This window comes from Salmo salar, chromosome 16 (genome assembly GCF_965601325.2).
Source record: "Salmo salar chromosome 16, fSalSal1, whole genome shotgun sequence".
In the NCBI taxonomy this organism is placed as follows: Eukaryota; Metazoa; Chordata; class Actinopteri; order Salmoniformes; family Salmonidae; genus Salmo; species Salmo salar.
In genome coordinates this window covers 41,194,511-41,210,732 of record NC_138306.1, presented here as the reverse complement: position 1 = coordinate 41,210,732, position 16,222 = coordinate 41,194,511, and the positions used below count along the sequence as shown (strand labels likewise).

Below are 16,222 nucleotides of genomic sequence, written 5' to 3'. Positions count from 1 at the left end.
CTGCCCGGGGTAGAAATGGCCCTCATTCTGATCATATTACTTACTACTGCTTCCTGTTCTTTTTTCAGATATGGATGAGTGTTCCGCATCTCCCAAGCCCTGTAACTTCCTGTGTAAGAACACAGAGGGCAGCTACCTGTGCTCCTGCCCCAGAGGATACACCCTGCAGCCTGACGGAAAGACCTGCAAAGGTGGTTCAAATCAAATTTAATATTATTTGTCACATGCTTCTTAAACAACAGGTGTAGACTAACAGTGAAAGGCTTACTTACGGGCCCTTCCCAACAATGTAGAGAGAAAAAAATAGAAATAATAGAAAAATGCTAACACTAGAAAAGCTAGAAGCTGTTCAGGGTCCTGTTGGTTTCAGACTTGGTGCATCGGTACCGCTTGCCGTGCGGTAGCAGAAAGAACAGTCTATGACTTGGTTGGCTGGAGCCTGCTATAGAGGTCCTGGATGGCAGGGAGCTTGGCCCCAGTGATGTACTGGGCCGTACCCACTACCATCTGTAGCGCCTATCAGTCCGACGCCAAGCAGTTGCCATACCAAACCGTGATGCAACCAATCAAGATGCTCTCAATGGTGCCGCTGTATAACTTTTTGAGGATCTGTGGGCCCATGCCAAATCTTTATCCAGGATGTCCAGGATCCAGTTGCAGGGGGAGGTGTTCAGTCCTAGGGACCTGAGCATAGCGATGAGGTTGGAGGGCACTATGGTGTTGAACACTGAGCTGTAGTCAATGAACAGCATTCTCACATTGGTGTTCCCCTTGTCCAGGTGGGAGAGGGCGGTGTGGAGTAAAGATTGCGTCATCTGTGGATCTGTTGGGGCGGTATGCAAGTTGGAGTGGGTCCAGGGTGTCTGGGATGATGGTGTTGATGTGAGCCATGACCAGCCTTTCAAAGCATTTCATGGCTACAGATGTGAATGTTACGAGGCAATAGTCATTTAAACAGGTTACCTTGGCGTTCTTTGGCACAGGGGCTTTGGTGGTCTGCTTGAAACATTAACTTATTACAGACTGGGTCAGGGAAAATGTTATTGATAACACTTGCCAGCTGGTCAGCACAAGCTCTGAGTACACATCCTGGTATTCCATCTGGCCCCACGGCCTTGTGAATGTTGACCTCTTTAAAGGTCTTACTCACATCGGCTACGGAGAGCGGGATCACGCAGTCATCCAGGGCAGCTGGTGCTCTAAAGCATGGTTCAGTGTTGCTTTTCATGAAGCGAGCATATAAGACATTTAGCTCGTCTGGTAGGCTCGCGTCACTGGAGAGCTCGGGGCTGGGTTTTCCTTTGTAGTCCGTGGTAGCTTGCAAGCCCTGCCACATTTGACAAGCATCAGAGCAGGCAAAGTAGGATTCGATTAAAGTCCTGAATTAACGCTTTCATACAACTACAGTACACACAGTATACATGTTTTTTTCACAATATATTACACAATATATTAACAAATCCATATTTTTACCCCTCAATTCCAGATCTGGATGAGTGTTCCACCAAGCAGCACAACTGTCAGTTCCTGTGTGTCAACACCATCGGAGGGTTTACATGCAAGTGTCCTGCAGGCTTCACCCAGCACCAGACCGCCTGCATCGGTGAGTGGCCATGAACAAGATACACACTTTGTTTAGGACAATTCTACTACCTACAAAAGTTAAAGAACCCTTAGACTTAGAGCTGGTAGTTCCCCTAAGCACCTCACTTGCACCTAATTTGAACCCAAACATTTTTGTCAGTGAAATCTCATGAATGTGTATCTTCATCTCTCGTAGACAACAATGAGTGTAATGGGCAGAACAGTGTGTGTGGCTCCAGAGCTTCCTGTGTTAACACTCCTGGCAGCTTTAACTGTGACTGTGGGAAAGGCTTCTCTCTGGACACCACTGGCCTGGAGTGTGAAGGTGAGGATCAAACACACAAGCACGCATGTAGACACACACACACACACACTCCCTGCCATAAGCACACACACACACACTCCCTGCCATAAGCAGACATACACACTCCCCGCCATAAGCACACACACACACACTCCCCGCCATAAGCACACACACACACACACACTCCCCGCCATAAGCACACACACACACTCCCCGCTATAAGCACAAACACACACTCCCCGCTATAAGCACAAACACACACTCCCCGCCATAAGCACAAACACACACTCCCCGCCATAAGCACACACTCCCCGCCATAAGCACACACTCCCCGCCATAAGCAGACACACACACACTCCCCGCCATAAGCACACACACACTCCCCGCCATAAGCGCACACACACACACTCCCCACCATAAGCGCACACACACACACTCCCCGCCATAAGCGCACACACACACACACTCCCCGCCATAAGCACACACACACACACACTCCACAAACTTTTGTAAGTTTTAACCCAAAATGCCTTATGGAGTGTGTAACTTGTCCATGTCTGTGACCTCTCCTTCAGATGTGGATGAGTGTGGTAGTAACCATCGCTGTCAGCACGGCTGTCAGAACATGATGGGAGGTTTCCGCTGTGGCTGTCCTCAGGGCTATGTGCAACACTACCAGTGGAACCAGTGTGTGGGTGAGTGGGACAGACGGACACCAGTCACAAGACCAGTCACTTACTTAAACACTTTTTGCTTCAAGGGGTGCATACGGCCACAAGATATGTCACTGCCCAGTATTGAGACACAGGAGCTGTCCTCTATGTGTGTCATAATCTCAATTCAGGACCTAATTTACCAAGTATCTGCATCAATCAACTAACTCTGATACCGTGTGCACATTGTGCTTAGGCTTGTCTTTTACTCATTTTGACCCATCAATCTATCTTTCTCTCTGTAGATGAGAACGAGTGTTCGGGTGTGTCCGTGTGCGGCTCGGCCTCCTGCTACAACACCCTGGGAAGCTTTAAGTGTGTGTGTCCGTCCGGTTTTGACTTTGAGCAGGGAGGGGGTGGGTGCCAGGATGTCAATGAGTGTTCCATGGGCAGTAACCCCTGCAGCTTCGGCTGCTCCAACACAGACGGAGGATACCTGTGTGGCTGTCCTGGAGGGTACTACAGGGCTGGACAGGGGTGAGTGGATGGGAGACTTAGCCTTACATTGACTGACACTGACTGACTGACTGACTGACTGACTGACTGACTGACTGACTGACTTACACCAGGGTTTCCCCAATGGGTTGTGGCTTGTGGCTGATTCCTTATGGGTTAATGGCACAAAACTTGCTCTTGGTTACAACCATTGGTTTTATTCACTTATTGGGTGAAGATTAAAAAAAAAAATCTAAAATATCTTAAAGACTTCAAAAGCTTTAGATTGGTCACAGCACAAAAATGTATTTGGAATCACTGGGAACCTCATACAACACAACACTGTATAAACAGTCACACTTATTTTCTCCACAAGAAAGAGTTTCTCTCAGTGTTAAGGGATGTGAGTTCTACTGTGAGTCCTGACTTCTCTCTCTTTCTGTTGTCTCTCCAGTCATTGTATTTCAGGTCAGGGCTTCCAGGACCAGTTTAGCTCAGAGGGAGATGATGAGGACAGTCTTTCTCCAGAGGCCTGCTACGAATGTAAGATCAACGGAGACGTCGGCAAGAAGGGCCGACACAGACGTCATGCTGCTGGAGACAACGACCTCAAGGTGCTACTGCTACTCTCTTTTCTCTTTTTCTGCTATTTTGAAGTCTCTCACTCCTTATCAAATCTACAGGTTATAAATGTGTATGTTATGTGTATGTTTTTTGTTGTGTTGCTATGTGCTGACCCTCTCCTCCCTCATCTCCCCAGGAGGTGAGCATGTCCAGCCTAGACACCCAGGAGTCCATCCCCATGAACCTGAGCCTGGCCTCGCTGCACAACAAGGAGCCCCTGCTGGAGCTGCTGCCGGCCCTGGTGCCCCTGGAGCACCATGTGCGCTACGTCATCACCCACGGCAACCAGGGCGAGCACTTCCGCCTGCTGGAGCGCCACAATGGGAAGAGCGTGCTGAGGTTGGGCAGGAAGCCCCCTCCCCCTGGCTCCTACCACCTGGAGATCGCCAGCCTGCCCCTGTTTGGGCCGCGGCGCCTCCGACAGCTGGAGGAGGAACACGACAGCGACTACCTGCTGGGAGAGATAGGAGACGCCCTACGCATCAAGCTGCACATCCACCTGAACTGAGCTGCAAGCACTCCAACCCTCCCTAACGTCCTTCCTTCCCGCCCCTGGACTAACCTTATAATGGCCCCTCTGACCTTTGACCTTAACCCCAGGACCATCCAACAAATTGGGGTAGGGGGCTTTGAAAGACTGAGTCAACCAGCCCAACCACCACTTTTTAAATTGTCAAGTATTTTATTTTGTTACCCTGACTACCCACACCCTGCCTTGCCCTCCTTACTGTATCTACCCACCCCAGACCCACCCCTCCTATAGATGTAAGATCTTAATTTGAGCCAGTTTGCTACAGCAGGAAAATAATTCTGCAGCAACAGGAAATGTGAATTATTATGTGGATTATAATGAATGGGCATTTTTTAGGGGTTGATCATTTTTTTGTTAGGGTAAATCAAGTCTGAAATTTCAAATTGGAAATTTATATACTACAATCAAATATACTACAAGTTTGCATTTCCTGCTGTGCAGGAACATTTCCAGCAACAAAAGCGTGATCAAATTAAGATCCTATATCTGTATTCTACTTGGAGAACGAGTGGAGGAGATTACAGAAAGGTGTGCAGTGCTTGGACCACAAACCCCTGCCATTTTAGATTTTACACACAAAATGGCTGACGAGAATCGATTCATGCCCTCGAATCCATGAACCTCTGGGATGAAGTAGAAATGAAAGAAGATGCACAAAAAAGCAGAAAATTGTTGAAATGCTAAACAATGGTCAACAATAAAGTGGGGGGGGGTATTTTACTGTTGAGTTGAGCGTGTGTAGGACAATCTTCTTATGATGATGTGGAAAGGTAAGAACCACTGATTTGCTAAAAGAGATATAAGGGTATGTGTTGGTGAATGGTGGTCCAAGCAGTCCCTCGCCTGTCTGTAATCTCTGTGAAAACACAACACTGGGGATAGAGGTCATGCTTCGCCCTACTCAGTATTCTGTCATTTAATGTATTGTACTGTCAAAAAACTTCACACGAAGGACTGCAACATTTACACATGTCAGGTTTAACAGTAATGTAGAGTTGGCCATCATGCATAGTATACAACTCTAGGAGTAAATCACCATCGGTAAGCAGGGACCCTCTGGTGTGATGGCATGTGCTGCCGGCCCGCGTTCTGTTACCTCAATGCGTCTCACTCATGTCCTCCACTCACCATACAACGCTGTTGTAATGCTGCCTCTGGCCAGGAGAGGGCCACACTGTCCTTCAGCATGAACCATGTCCAGTGTCTCAGAGACAGAAGAGGAGGTAGAGGCCACCCCTAATCACTGGTCCAGGATCAGATATTGTTTTATCTCCCTAATGGTTAAGGTGGGAAACGCGGGTAGGGTACTCTGATCCTGGCTCAGTGGTTAGGGGTGATTACTACCTCGAGTCCTCTCTCCAAAAGACTGCCAGGACATTGTACTAGTGGTGCTACAGTTTTATATCATGCACTGAAACTGCTCTTTGAATTTAATCAGGGAGATTTTGCTTAGAAACGCAGCAAACAGGTCATGAGGGATTCGGCTTTAGTCAAGACTTTATTTTGAAGCTTTTCTGAGAGTTGGCATTCTGACTGGTAGTGGGAACTTATTGGATGGCTGAACCAACTGCAGCCCATAGAGAAACATAGCTGGAGACGTAAGATACTGTAACAACCTCAATGGTACATAACAACGTTACCACAACAGACAGGTCATGTTTGGGATTTTTACAGAACACACATAAATGCAGGCACAAACACACAGGTGAACACCAAAACTCACTGAAAATAAACATCCATTAGCTCACAATTCTTTTTTTCTCAGAGAAAAAGGTGCTAAATAATTCCATCTCTTACATGATGTACAAAAAAAAAAATCAGTCTTGAATCTTGATTGCAAAAACTGTCATTTTTACTAGGTTTTATGTTTCATGTTTGTCTGTCTTTTGTAATGTCTTAATGCTGAAAACCAATATTATCGAACTTGCTTCTTGAAAATGTAATTGTATATTTTTAAGTGAAATGTAGATGTTTTTTATGTTGTTTTTAAAAGCGTCAAGGCTGCCCAAGATTGAATGCCTTAAAGTGCTGGTGGCTTTGTTTGCACAGAAAAGAAAAGATCAAATCAAATCCTAGAGTGGCATCCATTTTGTGATCATGCAGTAGATTAGAACACTGTACCTATCATTGTCCTTCTCAGCTCATACTGTAGTCTCTGAGCTCATAATGTTGTCGGTTAGTGGGTGCGGATTGCCAGTAGCCTGATCTCAGATCAGTTTGTGCAACAACCATAGCACAAACAGATCTGGGACCTGGTTGGATTGAGTGTCAGAGACCAGAACACACTGCTATAGTAGCATTCCCACTACAGTTTGTCTCTCTATCGTGATGTTGACACTGTAACAAGCCTATAGGATCAATGCAAACTCAACATGGCCATCTATCGCTCACTCTGGCTGTGAGTGTCCCTAGCCCTGTTTATACCTGCCGCTAACATGCATCCTTAGTCCCGATCTTGTCCCGATCTTGCCCATTTACACTTATAAGATCTGATTAAAATCAGTTCACAATGAGTCTTTTGAATCATCTACACCTGTAAAATGTGGGCACAATCAGAATGAGGACAAGATCAGAACAAAGGACGCATGTTAGAACCAGATATAAACGTGGCTTCTGTCTAGTAACCTATCTCTGATGCTCAACTATGATTTTGCTCTCTGAACATCCAAGGTTACTGCACTGTTCCCACAGCCTGGGCTATATTTATGCATAACCATTTTTCGAACATGGGAACATTGTATACTTCATCTTTTTTTTTTTGTCTGTCCATTATTTTATTTGCCAATACATGTTAAGAAAATAATGTGCGTGTGCGTACTGTATCTCAGCTTCAGTGTCAAACTTGAACTTCACTGGTATCGCTCAATCGGTCAGTTCTGATTTTGAATTTGAGGGAAAAAAGAACTTGAAATGTCATTTCTTTAGAGGTGCTCAGGAGGGTGTAGAGAACACAGACAGACTCAACACCTGGAGCTCTCTCTGAAACCAGCTGATGGTTTCCATGACAATCATTGAGCCATACCATACCTCTAACTGGGGCAAAACTGAACACCCCTGACAAACTAGTCTTTTGTCATTTTCCAAACTCTTATTTTATGCTGGAACGAATCTAACATTAATTGGGTGTACACATGTGCGATCTGTCAAATCTGAGTGATTCTCATCATTTTGTAAACTTTTGTCAGTGACATTTAATGGCAATAAAAGTATTGTGGGTTATATTTTTAAAGGATTGTCTTGAAGTTTCATTTTCCAGCTCGGTGAATGTCCCATTAGTGCTTTGTTAAGGTGATTAAAGTGAGTTAATGTGCTGGTATGTTTTATTGATTTTACAGGAAGAGTTATCGGTAACTGCCAAAATAAAGGAAACACCAACAAAGTGTCTTAATAGGGCATTGGGCCACCACAAGCTGCCAAAACAGCTTTAATGCACCTTGGCATAGATTCTACAAGTGTCTGGAACTCTACTGGAGGGATGCGACACCATTCTTCCACAAGAAATTCCAAAATGTAGTGTTTTGTTGATGGTGGTGGAAAACACTGTCTCAGCCACCATTCCAGAATCTCCCATAAGTGTTCAATTGGGTTGAGATCTGGTGAGACACACACACACACACACACACACACACACACACACACACACACACACACACACACACACACACACACTAAACCCCCTATGCTCCTTTGAGACCCCTCTTTCAGTCAATGAGATCTCTTCTTCTAGCCATGGTAGCCCAAATAATGGGCAACTGGGCATTTTTATACATGACCCTAAGCATGATGGGATGTTAATTGCTTAATTAACTCAGGAATCACGCCTGTGTGGAAGCACCTGCTTTCAATATACTTTGTATCCCTCATTTACTCACGTTTCCTTTATTTTGTCAATTACCTGTATCTACCCACTCCAACCATTCACCCCCACACAGGAAATTGAAAAAATGAATTGAAGAACCCCATTTTATTTCACAGAATGAAACCCTGCGTAGCAAAAACAAAGCAGTTAGGAAATATATCTACTTACAAATCTTGAAAACGCAAGCAAAGCTGCCCGCTCTGCCTCACCTCGTCCCAAGACCTGGCTACCTCAAGAATCACAGTCCAACGATAAGATTGAGAGAGCTACAAACCACAGAAAACACTAGCAAAAGGAGACTCCAAACTTGAGCCGGAATACAAAAATAAAGTATTTCTGGTCTTTCTAAAAGTCGCAGTTGTAGAGTTCATGTTTTCACCAAGTTTGGCAGGGTGGCTAAAGCAAACAGGTCAACCAAACAATATGTAGATATAGATAGTAAATATATGGCTTTGTTTCAGTTATACAGACACAAAACACACTAATAATATTTCTATGAAGACAAATCACCAGTTTGGTTTCTTAAAGAGGTGACTGCATCTGTAAACACAGTTGTAATATACTAATAATCTGTCAGAGAATAATGTTGGTTAAAAAGGTCATAACTGCTGAATATACTGTAACAAATCATCAACTGTAGGTGCAGAAACAGGTGAGATGTAAACACTGCAAGATACTATTATGTCTAGGTTTATTCTGTAGTTAAGAGATCTTGTTTGTAATCCCAGGATGTTTTAAATGGCTTGGTAGCTCTCCCCTGCATTTTAGCCAGTCTACAGGGACTACAGCAGGGGGAGATGCAGCATAGCGTTTTAAGGCAGCAGTGCAGTATAACCCCTTTCTACCTCTTGGTCTGAGTTTCAAGGAGGCTGCTCTTGCGGGTTCTGATCTCGGTCTGGGTCATGAGGGTTCTGAACTCGGTCTGGGTCATGAGGGTTCTGAACTCGGTCTGGGTTATGAGGGTTCTGAACTCGGTCTGGGTCATGAGGGTTCTGAACTCGGTCTGGGTGTTGAGGGTTCTGATCTCGGTCTGGGTGTTGAGGGTTCTGATCTCGGTCTGGGTGTTGAGGGTTCTGATCTCGGTCTGGGTGTTGAGGGTTCTGATCTCGGTCTGGGTGTTGAGTGTTCTGATCTCGGTCTGGGTGTTGAGTGTTCTGATCTCGGTCTGGGTCTTGAGGGTTCTGATCTCGGTCTGGGTATTGAGTGTTCTGATCTCGGTCTGGGTCTTGAGGGTTCTGATCTCGGTTTGGGTCATGAGGCTTCTGATCTCGGTCTGGGTATTGAGTGTTCTGATCTCGGTCTGGGTCTTGAGGGTTCTGATCTTTGTCTGGGTCTTGAGAGCTCCAGTCTGACTACTTGTATGATTCTACAGCAGGGCCAGTCAAACTGCCCCCTTTAGACCCTACCAGGGTCGTTTTCATTAGGGAACACCGTAGCAAAACGTTGTGCAACAGAAAAAACAAAAACAAGCCTCCTTATTGGACAAGTTCTAGTAGTCCCTCTCTGTTTCAGTCCATTTGGTGCCTAATGAACACGACCCAGGTCTAGACCAGGGCGTAGTCAAACTGCCCCCTTTCTGCACCCTCTTTGTGTTCGGTCCAGGAGGAGGATGGCATGCGGCTGTAGGGGTCCAGTAGGATGCGGAAGCAGCGCACCAGCAGGAAGACAAGGAAGAGCATGAGGAGCCCCACGAAGGCAAAGGCCGTCCTCTGCTCCGCGTCACCCCCCACCAGAGGAGGACTGCTGGGGGCCCCAGGGAGGGAGGGCCCAGGGGACAGCAGCAGCTCATAGTCCAGAGTGGGGACATCACTCATCCTCCAAGGGGTCCGGCGGCAGAACTGGCACACAAATTGGATGGTGGGGGGAGTGGGCCACAGGGGTAAGGACGGACGGATGGACAGAGTGATATGTTCTATTCAGCCTTTGTTTATCCAGGTTAGTCTCTTTTTTGATGAAGTGTCTTCTTCAAGAGAGATTTGATCTTGATCCCTTCTGACAGGGCGATAGACAGACAGTATGATCAGTACCAGGACCTCTTCCGCTCACAGTGACCGACCCATAGGCAGTAGTAGACGACTACAGAACATGTGTTTATCAGAGCCCTGTCGTATCCACTCTCTCACACAGACATCCACCTTGACAGACCGGACATGACACAGGCACCTGCCAGTGTGGATAAACACAGCAGTACAGCACAGGGCAACAGCGTACTGTACAGGTAGTACTTCCCAGCTTCCTCAATGGGAGCTAATTGTGTACAGATGGGATATACCCAGGTGTTGTCTGTAGTGGATGCTAATCACAGCCAGGCGAGACGTAGATGTGTGAACGAGCTGACAGCAGCATGCGCCTATGTGTGTATATATATGCGTGAACAATAAGAGATGCTAAAAGGCTAATCAGAGCAGAGGATCAATGTTGCTGAATGTGAAAGCAACGCACAGTAAGCCGTTTCTCCAGGGAAGGGTCAGTTAGTGGGTTTGAAAAGCAGGGTTCTGTCTATAGCCCAGTGGGGGTCTAACAAGTAAACACTCTCACCCTGCGGTCTCCCTATATAGTGTGTACTTTTAGGATTAAATACGTGGTGAAAGATGTCCGTCTGTCTGTGAATGGGTTTGAACAGTCACTGATGATAACAGTCAATGGTCCTGAGTCCTCGGTAGGGTATTACTGTGTTGAAGAAAAGGATCCTCTGAGAGAAGGGTTGGTTTCCTCTGGTGTACTAAGCCAAGCATTACTCCAGGTCTGTAACCCAAGACGAACTGCTTCTCCTCCACACGACTTCACTGCTTCCTCCCCTTAAAACACAACCTGGAAGCACAAGAAACACAGTCAACATTCCCATTATGATCACTCTGACTAACATCAATATAATGTTGTATGCATTATTTATACGTGTTATGGGGCTTATAATGATCAGGTTGAAGGTTGATGCTCACAACCATGAGCCTTAATAGACCATAGCCAGAACAGAGAACTTTAAAACCCTGCAAACTCCACTACATACTCAAATCAAATCACATTTTATTAGTCACATGCGCCGAATACACCAGGTGAAATGCTTACTTACAAGCCCCTAACCAAAAGTGCAGTTTCAAAAAATACAGATAAGAATAAGAGATAAAAGTAACAAGTAATTAAAGAGCAGCAGTAAAAAAATAATACATACAGGGGGGTGCCGGTAGAGTCAATGTGCGGGGGCACCGGTTAGTTGAGGTAGTATGTACATGTAGGTAGAGTTAATTAAAGTGACTATGCATAGATGACAACAGAGAGTGGCAGTGGTGTGGAGAGGGGAGGGGGGGCAATGCAAATAGTCTGGGTAGCCATTTGACTAGATGTTCAAGAGTCTTATGGCTTGGGGGTAGAAGCTATTTAGGAGCCTCTTGGACCTAGACTTGGTGCTCCGGTACCGCTTGCCGTGTCGTAGCAGAGAGAACAGTCTATGACTAGGGTGGCTGGAGTCTGACAATTTTTAGGGCCTTCCTCTGACTCCGCCTAGTATAGAGGTCCTGCATGGCAGGAAGCTTGGCAGTGATGTACTGGGCCGTTCGCAATACCCTCTGTAGTGCCTTGCGGTCAGAGGCCGAGCAGTTGCCATACCAGGCAGTGATGCAACCAGTCAGGATTCTCTCAATGGTGCAGCTGTAGAACCTTTTGAGGATCTGAGGACCCATGCCAAATCTTTTCAGTCTCCTGAGGGGGAATAGGTTTTGTCGTGCCCGCTTCACGACTGTCATGGTATGCTTGGGCCATGTTAGTTTGTTGGTGATGTGGACACCAAGGAACTTGAATCTCTCAACCTGCTCAACTGCAGCCCCGTCGATGAGAATGGTGCTCAGTCCTCTTATTCCTGTAGTCCACAATCATCTCCTTTGTCTTGATCACGTTGAGAGAGAGGATGTTTTCCTGGCACCACACGGCCAGGTCTATAGGCTGTCTCGTTGTTGTCGGTGATCAGGCCTACCACTGTTGTGTCATCGGCAAATTTAATGGTGGTGTTGGAGTCGTGCCTGGCCGTGCAGTCATGAGTGAACAGGGACTACAGGAGGGGGCTGAGCACGCACCCCTGAGGGGCCCCTGTGTTGAGGATCACCGACTAACAGCTCCCATTGTTAGACTCAAGTCAATAAGTAACAATAACATTCTGACAATTCCCAGCTGCTGTAGTGAGTATTACACTGACATTCTGCTTGATTACACTAATTTAGTGGATGATTATAGCAGCATTAGAAGAGCATTAGCTGTAATGAATACACACTAATAAACAATGATGGGTTTTCCACCAATCCGGTACCTTTGGCGAAGTGGAACTTGGTATCATTTAAAAAACATTTAACATTCTGTCATAAAGAGCACATGTTCAACTTCAGAAAAAACATGTTTTCCCATCTCAAAAGGTTAAATAAATGTTAAAAAGACTATAGTAAGTGCCAAACAAAGTAACAGGGTTGACGGTTTCATGTTAAATCAGCCATAAATCCCCTCGTGACAGGGAGAATGGAAGCATGGAAGTGTTGTGTGCAACGAGGAGTGGCAATTGAATGCAAAAAAAATGTATATTAAAAAAACAAACAAATGCTAAAACACTTCTAGCCTGACTATCTATGGGTTGACAGCTAGACGCACTCCGTTTTCCACCACAAAACACCAGAAAATGGCCAAAAAGAGTAGAACCAGCTCACCTGCTTTTACACTATGATTTGACTATTAAATGTTCAATGTTTCATTTCAAAAATATATTTTATAGGGAATAGTTTCACCACATTAAAACATAACAGGGTTGACCTTAACATGAGGGACAGTTGTCAATGAATCACTATTCACATGAAATGAATTATAATCTTCAGAAATGACTTTTTCAAAGCAACAAAATTACTAGGGCTTTATAATAATTGTGAAACTTGGAGAAATTTGGGGATTATTCCTATTAGTGACACAGGGTTGACGGAGGGACATGTTAAAATGCTGAATTTTGGCACGTTACCGTGTGTTCTATATTTCATTTAATATAACAGGCTTTTAAAATTCAGTATTGTTGCACAATTTCGACTTTAAATATCAAAAGGCACTCTTTTTGTGGAACAACCCTGATAATGCAAATGTCATCCATTCATCAGTGCATTGTTTCAGCAGCTCATTTGCTCACTGAAAGAAAAATGTGCAATCAAATGGCTTCTCATGAATTATATAAATCTCCCTGTCGACCGGAACGGGTTTCAAATCAAGAGGGAGTGAGAGCGAGAGCGAGAAAGAGAGAGCGACAGAGAGAAAGATAGGGGGAGATGGATGGACAGAGCAAAAGCACCTGCAGGTAATGAGCATAGGTATGGAGAATCGAGTAGAGGGTTGGACAGAGCCAGGTTGGAGTACAGTTATAGCATCCTCTACCTCTCCTCTAGCTAGCCGACCTTGGCCATGATTCACACACAACGCCGACACATTACTGTATCTACAAAGAAGTATGTAACATTGTACAGATGTGGCCAAAAGTTGAGAATGACAAGTATTAATTTCCACAAAGTTTGCTGCTTCACTGTCTTTAGATATTTTTGTCAGATGTTACTATAGAATAATGAATTACAAGAATTTCATTAGTGTTAAAGGCTTTTATTGACAATTACATGAAGTTGATGCAAAGAGTCAATATTTGCAGTGTTGACCCTTCTTTTTCAAGACCTCTGCAATCCGCCATGGCATGCTGTCAATTAACTTCTGGGCCACATCCTGACTGACGACAGCCCATTCTTGCACAATCAATGCTTGGAGTTTGTCAGAATTTGTGGGTTTTTGTTTGTCCACCCGTCTCTTGAGGATTGACCACAAGTTCTCAATGGGATTAAGGTCTGGGGAGTTTCCTGGCCATGGACCCAAAATATCGATGTTTTGTTCCCCGTGTCACTTAGTTATCACTTTTGCCTTATGGCAAGGTGCTCCATCATGCTGGAAAAGGCATTGTTCGTCACCAAACTGTTCCTGGATGGTTGGGAGAAGTTGCTCTTGGAGGCTGTGTTGGTACCATTCTTTAAAAAAAAAAATATGTAATTGTATTATTTATTACAAAAAACACAAGGAAGGGGTAACATTAAAGTATTAGAACATGAAGGACAAACAATACAGCATCAAGACACTATCAAACACGTATCAGTCTTTCCGCAACAGAGCCATCCTTATGTGTGAGGGTGCGTGTGCATGATAGCGATATAAAATATATGTCATAGTTTCCTTTTTCATGACCACAATCTTGTGAAACCCGAACCCTCCAAGATCCCCCCACAGTTCCCCAATAGCTGTCCCTCAACCATTCGAGACCCCTTCCACAGTCGTCGTCGTCCCCCCCCCAGAAGAAAAAAAATAAAAAACAATGAATTCCATTCCCCACCACCAAGAACCCCCCAATGCACCAACAACCAAGAGACTGAACTAAAGAGAAAAAAGGAAAAGACAGAAGAAAACAAGTAACAATGCAAAAAGAATAAACAAAATAATACATTTAAAACAAAGGACATCAATGACAACTGAAATCATAACAGCAATGCCAACTGTATATGTTTGTGTGCATGTCTGGCACTATTACATGTATGTTTGTGTTCATGTATGTGTTTATTTGAATGAGAGTGTGTCTATATGCATGTGTACAAACACCTGCACGGCATCAGCCTCAGGCAAACCCGGCATTAGTTGGAAAACACTGCCACTTAGTGTCATTGAAATGTATTTTTATTATGTTTAATTTAGACTTTTTTCCACTTTATCTTTTGACCATCATTCTCTCTCTCACACACACACACAGCAACTCCACTCCCACCTGTCTCCAATTCCACATGCCAACCCTAAGTTTCCCTCAGCCCATCCCATCTGTCTCTGCTGGCCACCCACTTCGTGTTTCTACGCAACACATATCTTTTAACTATGCCATGATGTTTAACGTACAATTTCAATCTATCTAATTGAATAGAATCTACAGATTGCGTGTTGAAGATAAATAATTTTACTAAGAGTATTAGTAATTGACTGACCCGGTCTCTCCAGATCTCCTAACAGTACTATTTCTAGGGTCAATTTTAAATCAATGCTATGCATTTTCAGACATTCCTGAACCTGAGACCAGAAACTGGCTACCTGAGCGCAATACCAAAATAAATGATCTATTGATTCTGTATCCTCACAACAAAATCTGCAGAGCTTCGATGATTTTATGCCCCAAATATTCAACATTTTGTTGGTGGGAAGAATTCTATATAATAATTTTAGCTGAAAAGCACCAAGTCTTGAATCTTGCGTTGTCTTATATATCAAATAGCCTGTACCATGGAATCGGTACATCAGAAATCTCTTCCCAACTATTTTGCAATCTGTATGGCACAGTTGTCAACATCCTGGTCCTCAAATGAAACTGGTATACTTTCCTATTTATGCTATTTTTATTCCTCCACCAGTTTTGATCCTTTATATTGGGCAGACAGACCAGTTCCCTACCTACTCCCACTGCCACCTGCCTCCTCCATTTTTGGGGCAATGCTGTAATCAATTGGTTGTACTCTTGGATAGAGCAGACCTTCCCGTACAATTCTGATAACTCCATGAAGAACAACTCTACCATTACAATTTACAATATCATTTAAGAACAAAATACCCTTTTCAAACATCTTTCCCATAAATACAGGTATTTTATCAACCAGCACATTTGAGTTCAGCCATAATATTTGTTCTATCTTTTCAGGGGGATGAAATTGAAATTGTAGCCAGCTCTGCAATGCTGGTTTGAAAAAGACAGATACTTTGAAAAAAGTATCATTTTCAATTAATCAAAAATGAGACATGGCAATCTGCACAAAGGCAAAAAGACCATTTTTAAACAATGGATGAGCTTTTCTTATTAATCTACTTGAGAACCATTTAGGGTTCAAATAAAACTTTTGAATGAGTGAAGCTTTTAGAGAGAGGTTTAGTGCTTTTATATTTAATAATCTCAACCCACACAATTCATATTCATTATATAGATAGGCTTGTTTTATTTTGTCTGGTTTAGCGTCCCAGATAAGCGAAATATTTTTTGCTCATATGATTTGAAAAACGAATCATCAGGAGTAGGCAGCGCCATAAGTAAGTGAGTAAACTGAGATATGACTAAGGAGTTAATCAGGGCAATTTTTCCATAGATAGACAGG

General features: G+C 44.2%; 2 protein-coding genes across 2 annotated transcripts in view; one reads left to right on the top strand and one right to left on the bottom strand.

Moving 5' to 3' along the window:
• LOC106573567 (fibrillin-2) overlaps positions 1-7,421 on the top strand; it is a 112,626-nt gene extending 105,205 nt beyond the window's left edge. Inside the window, exons 58-64 of the mRNA XM_014148716.3 lie at positions 69-191; positions 1,487-1,603; positions 1,781-1,909; positions 2,464-2,583; positions 2,847-3,078; positions 3,491-3,650; positions 3,797-7,421. Coding sequence (XP_014004191.3) covers positions 69-191; positions 1,487-1,603; positions 1,781-1,909; positions 2,464-2,583; positions 2,847-3,078; positions 3,491-3,650; positions 3,797-4,168 — 1,253 coding nt within the window. The 3' untranslated portion in view covers positions 4,169-7,421. The remainder of the gene's footprint in view (positions 1-68; positions 192-1,486; positions 1,604-1,780; positions 1,910-2,463; positions 2,584-2,846; positions 3,079-3,490; positions 3,651-3,796) is intronic.
• Positions 6,942-16,222, bottom strand: part of ctxn1 (cortexin 1) — a 26,551-nt gene continuing 17,270 nt past the window's right edge. The window contains exon 2 of the mRNA XM_014148717.3: positions 6,942-10,862. Within this exon, the coding sequence (XP_014004192.1) occupies positions 9,596-9,865 (270 nt within the window). The 5' untranslated portion in view covers positions 9,866-10,862 and the 3' untranslated portion in view covers positions 6,942-9,595. The remainder of the gene's footprint in view (positions 10,863-16,222) is intronic.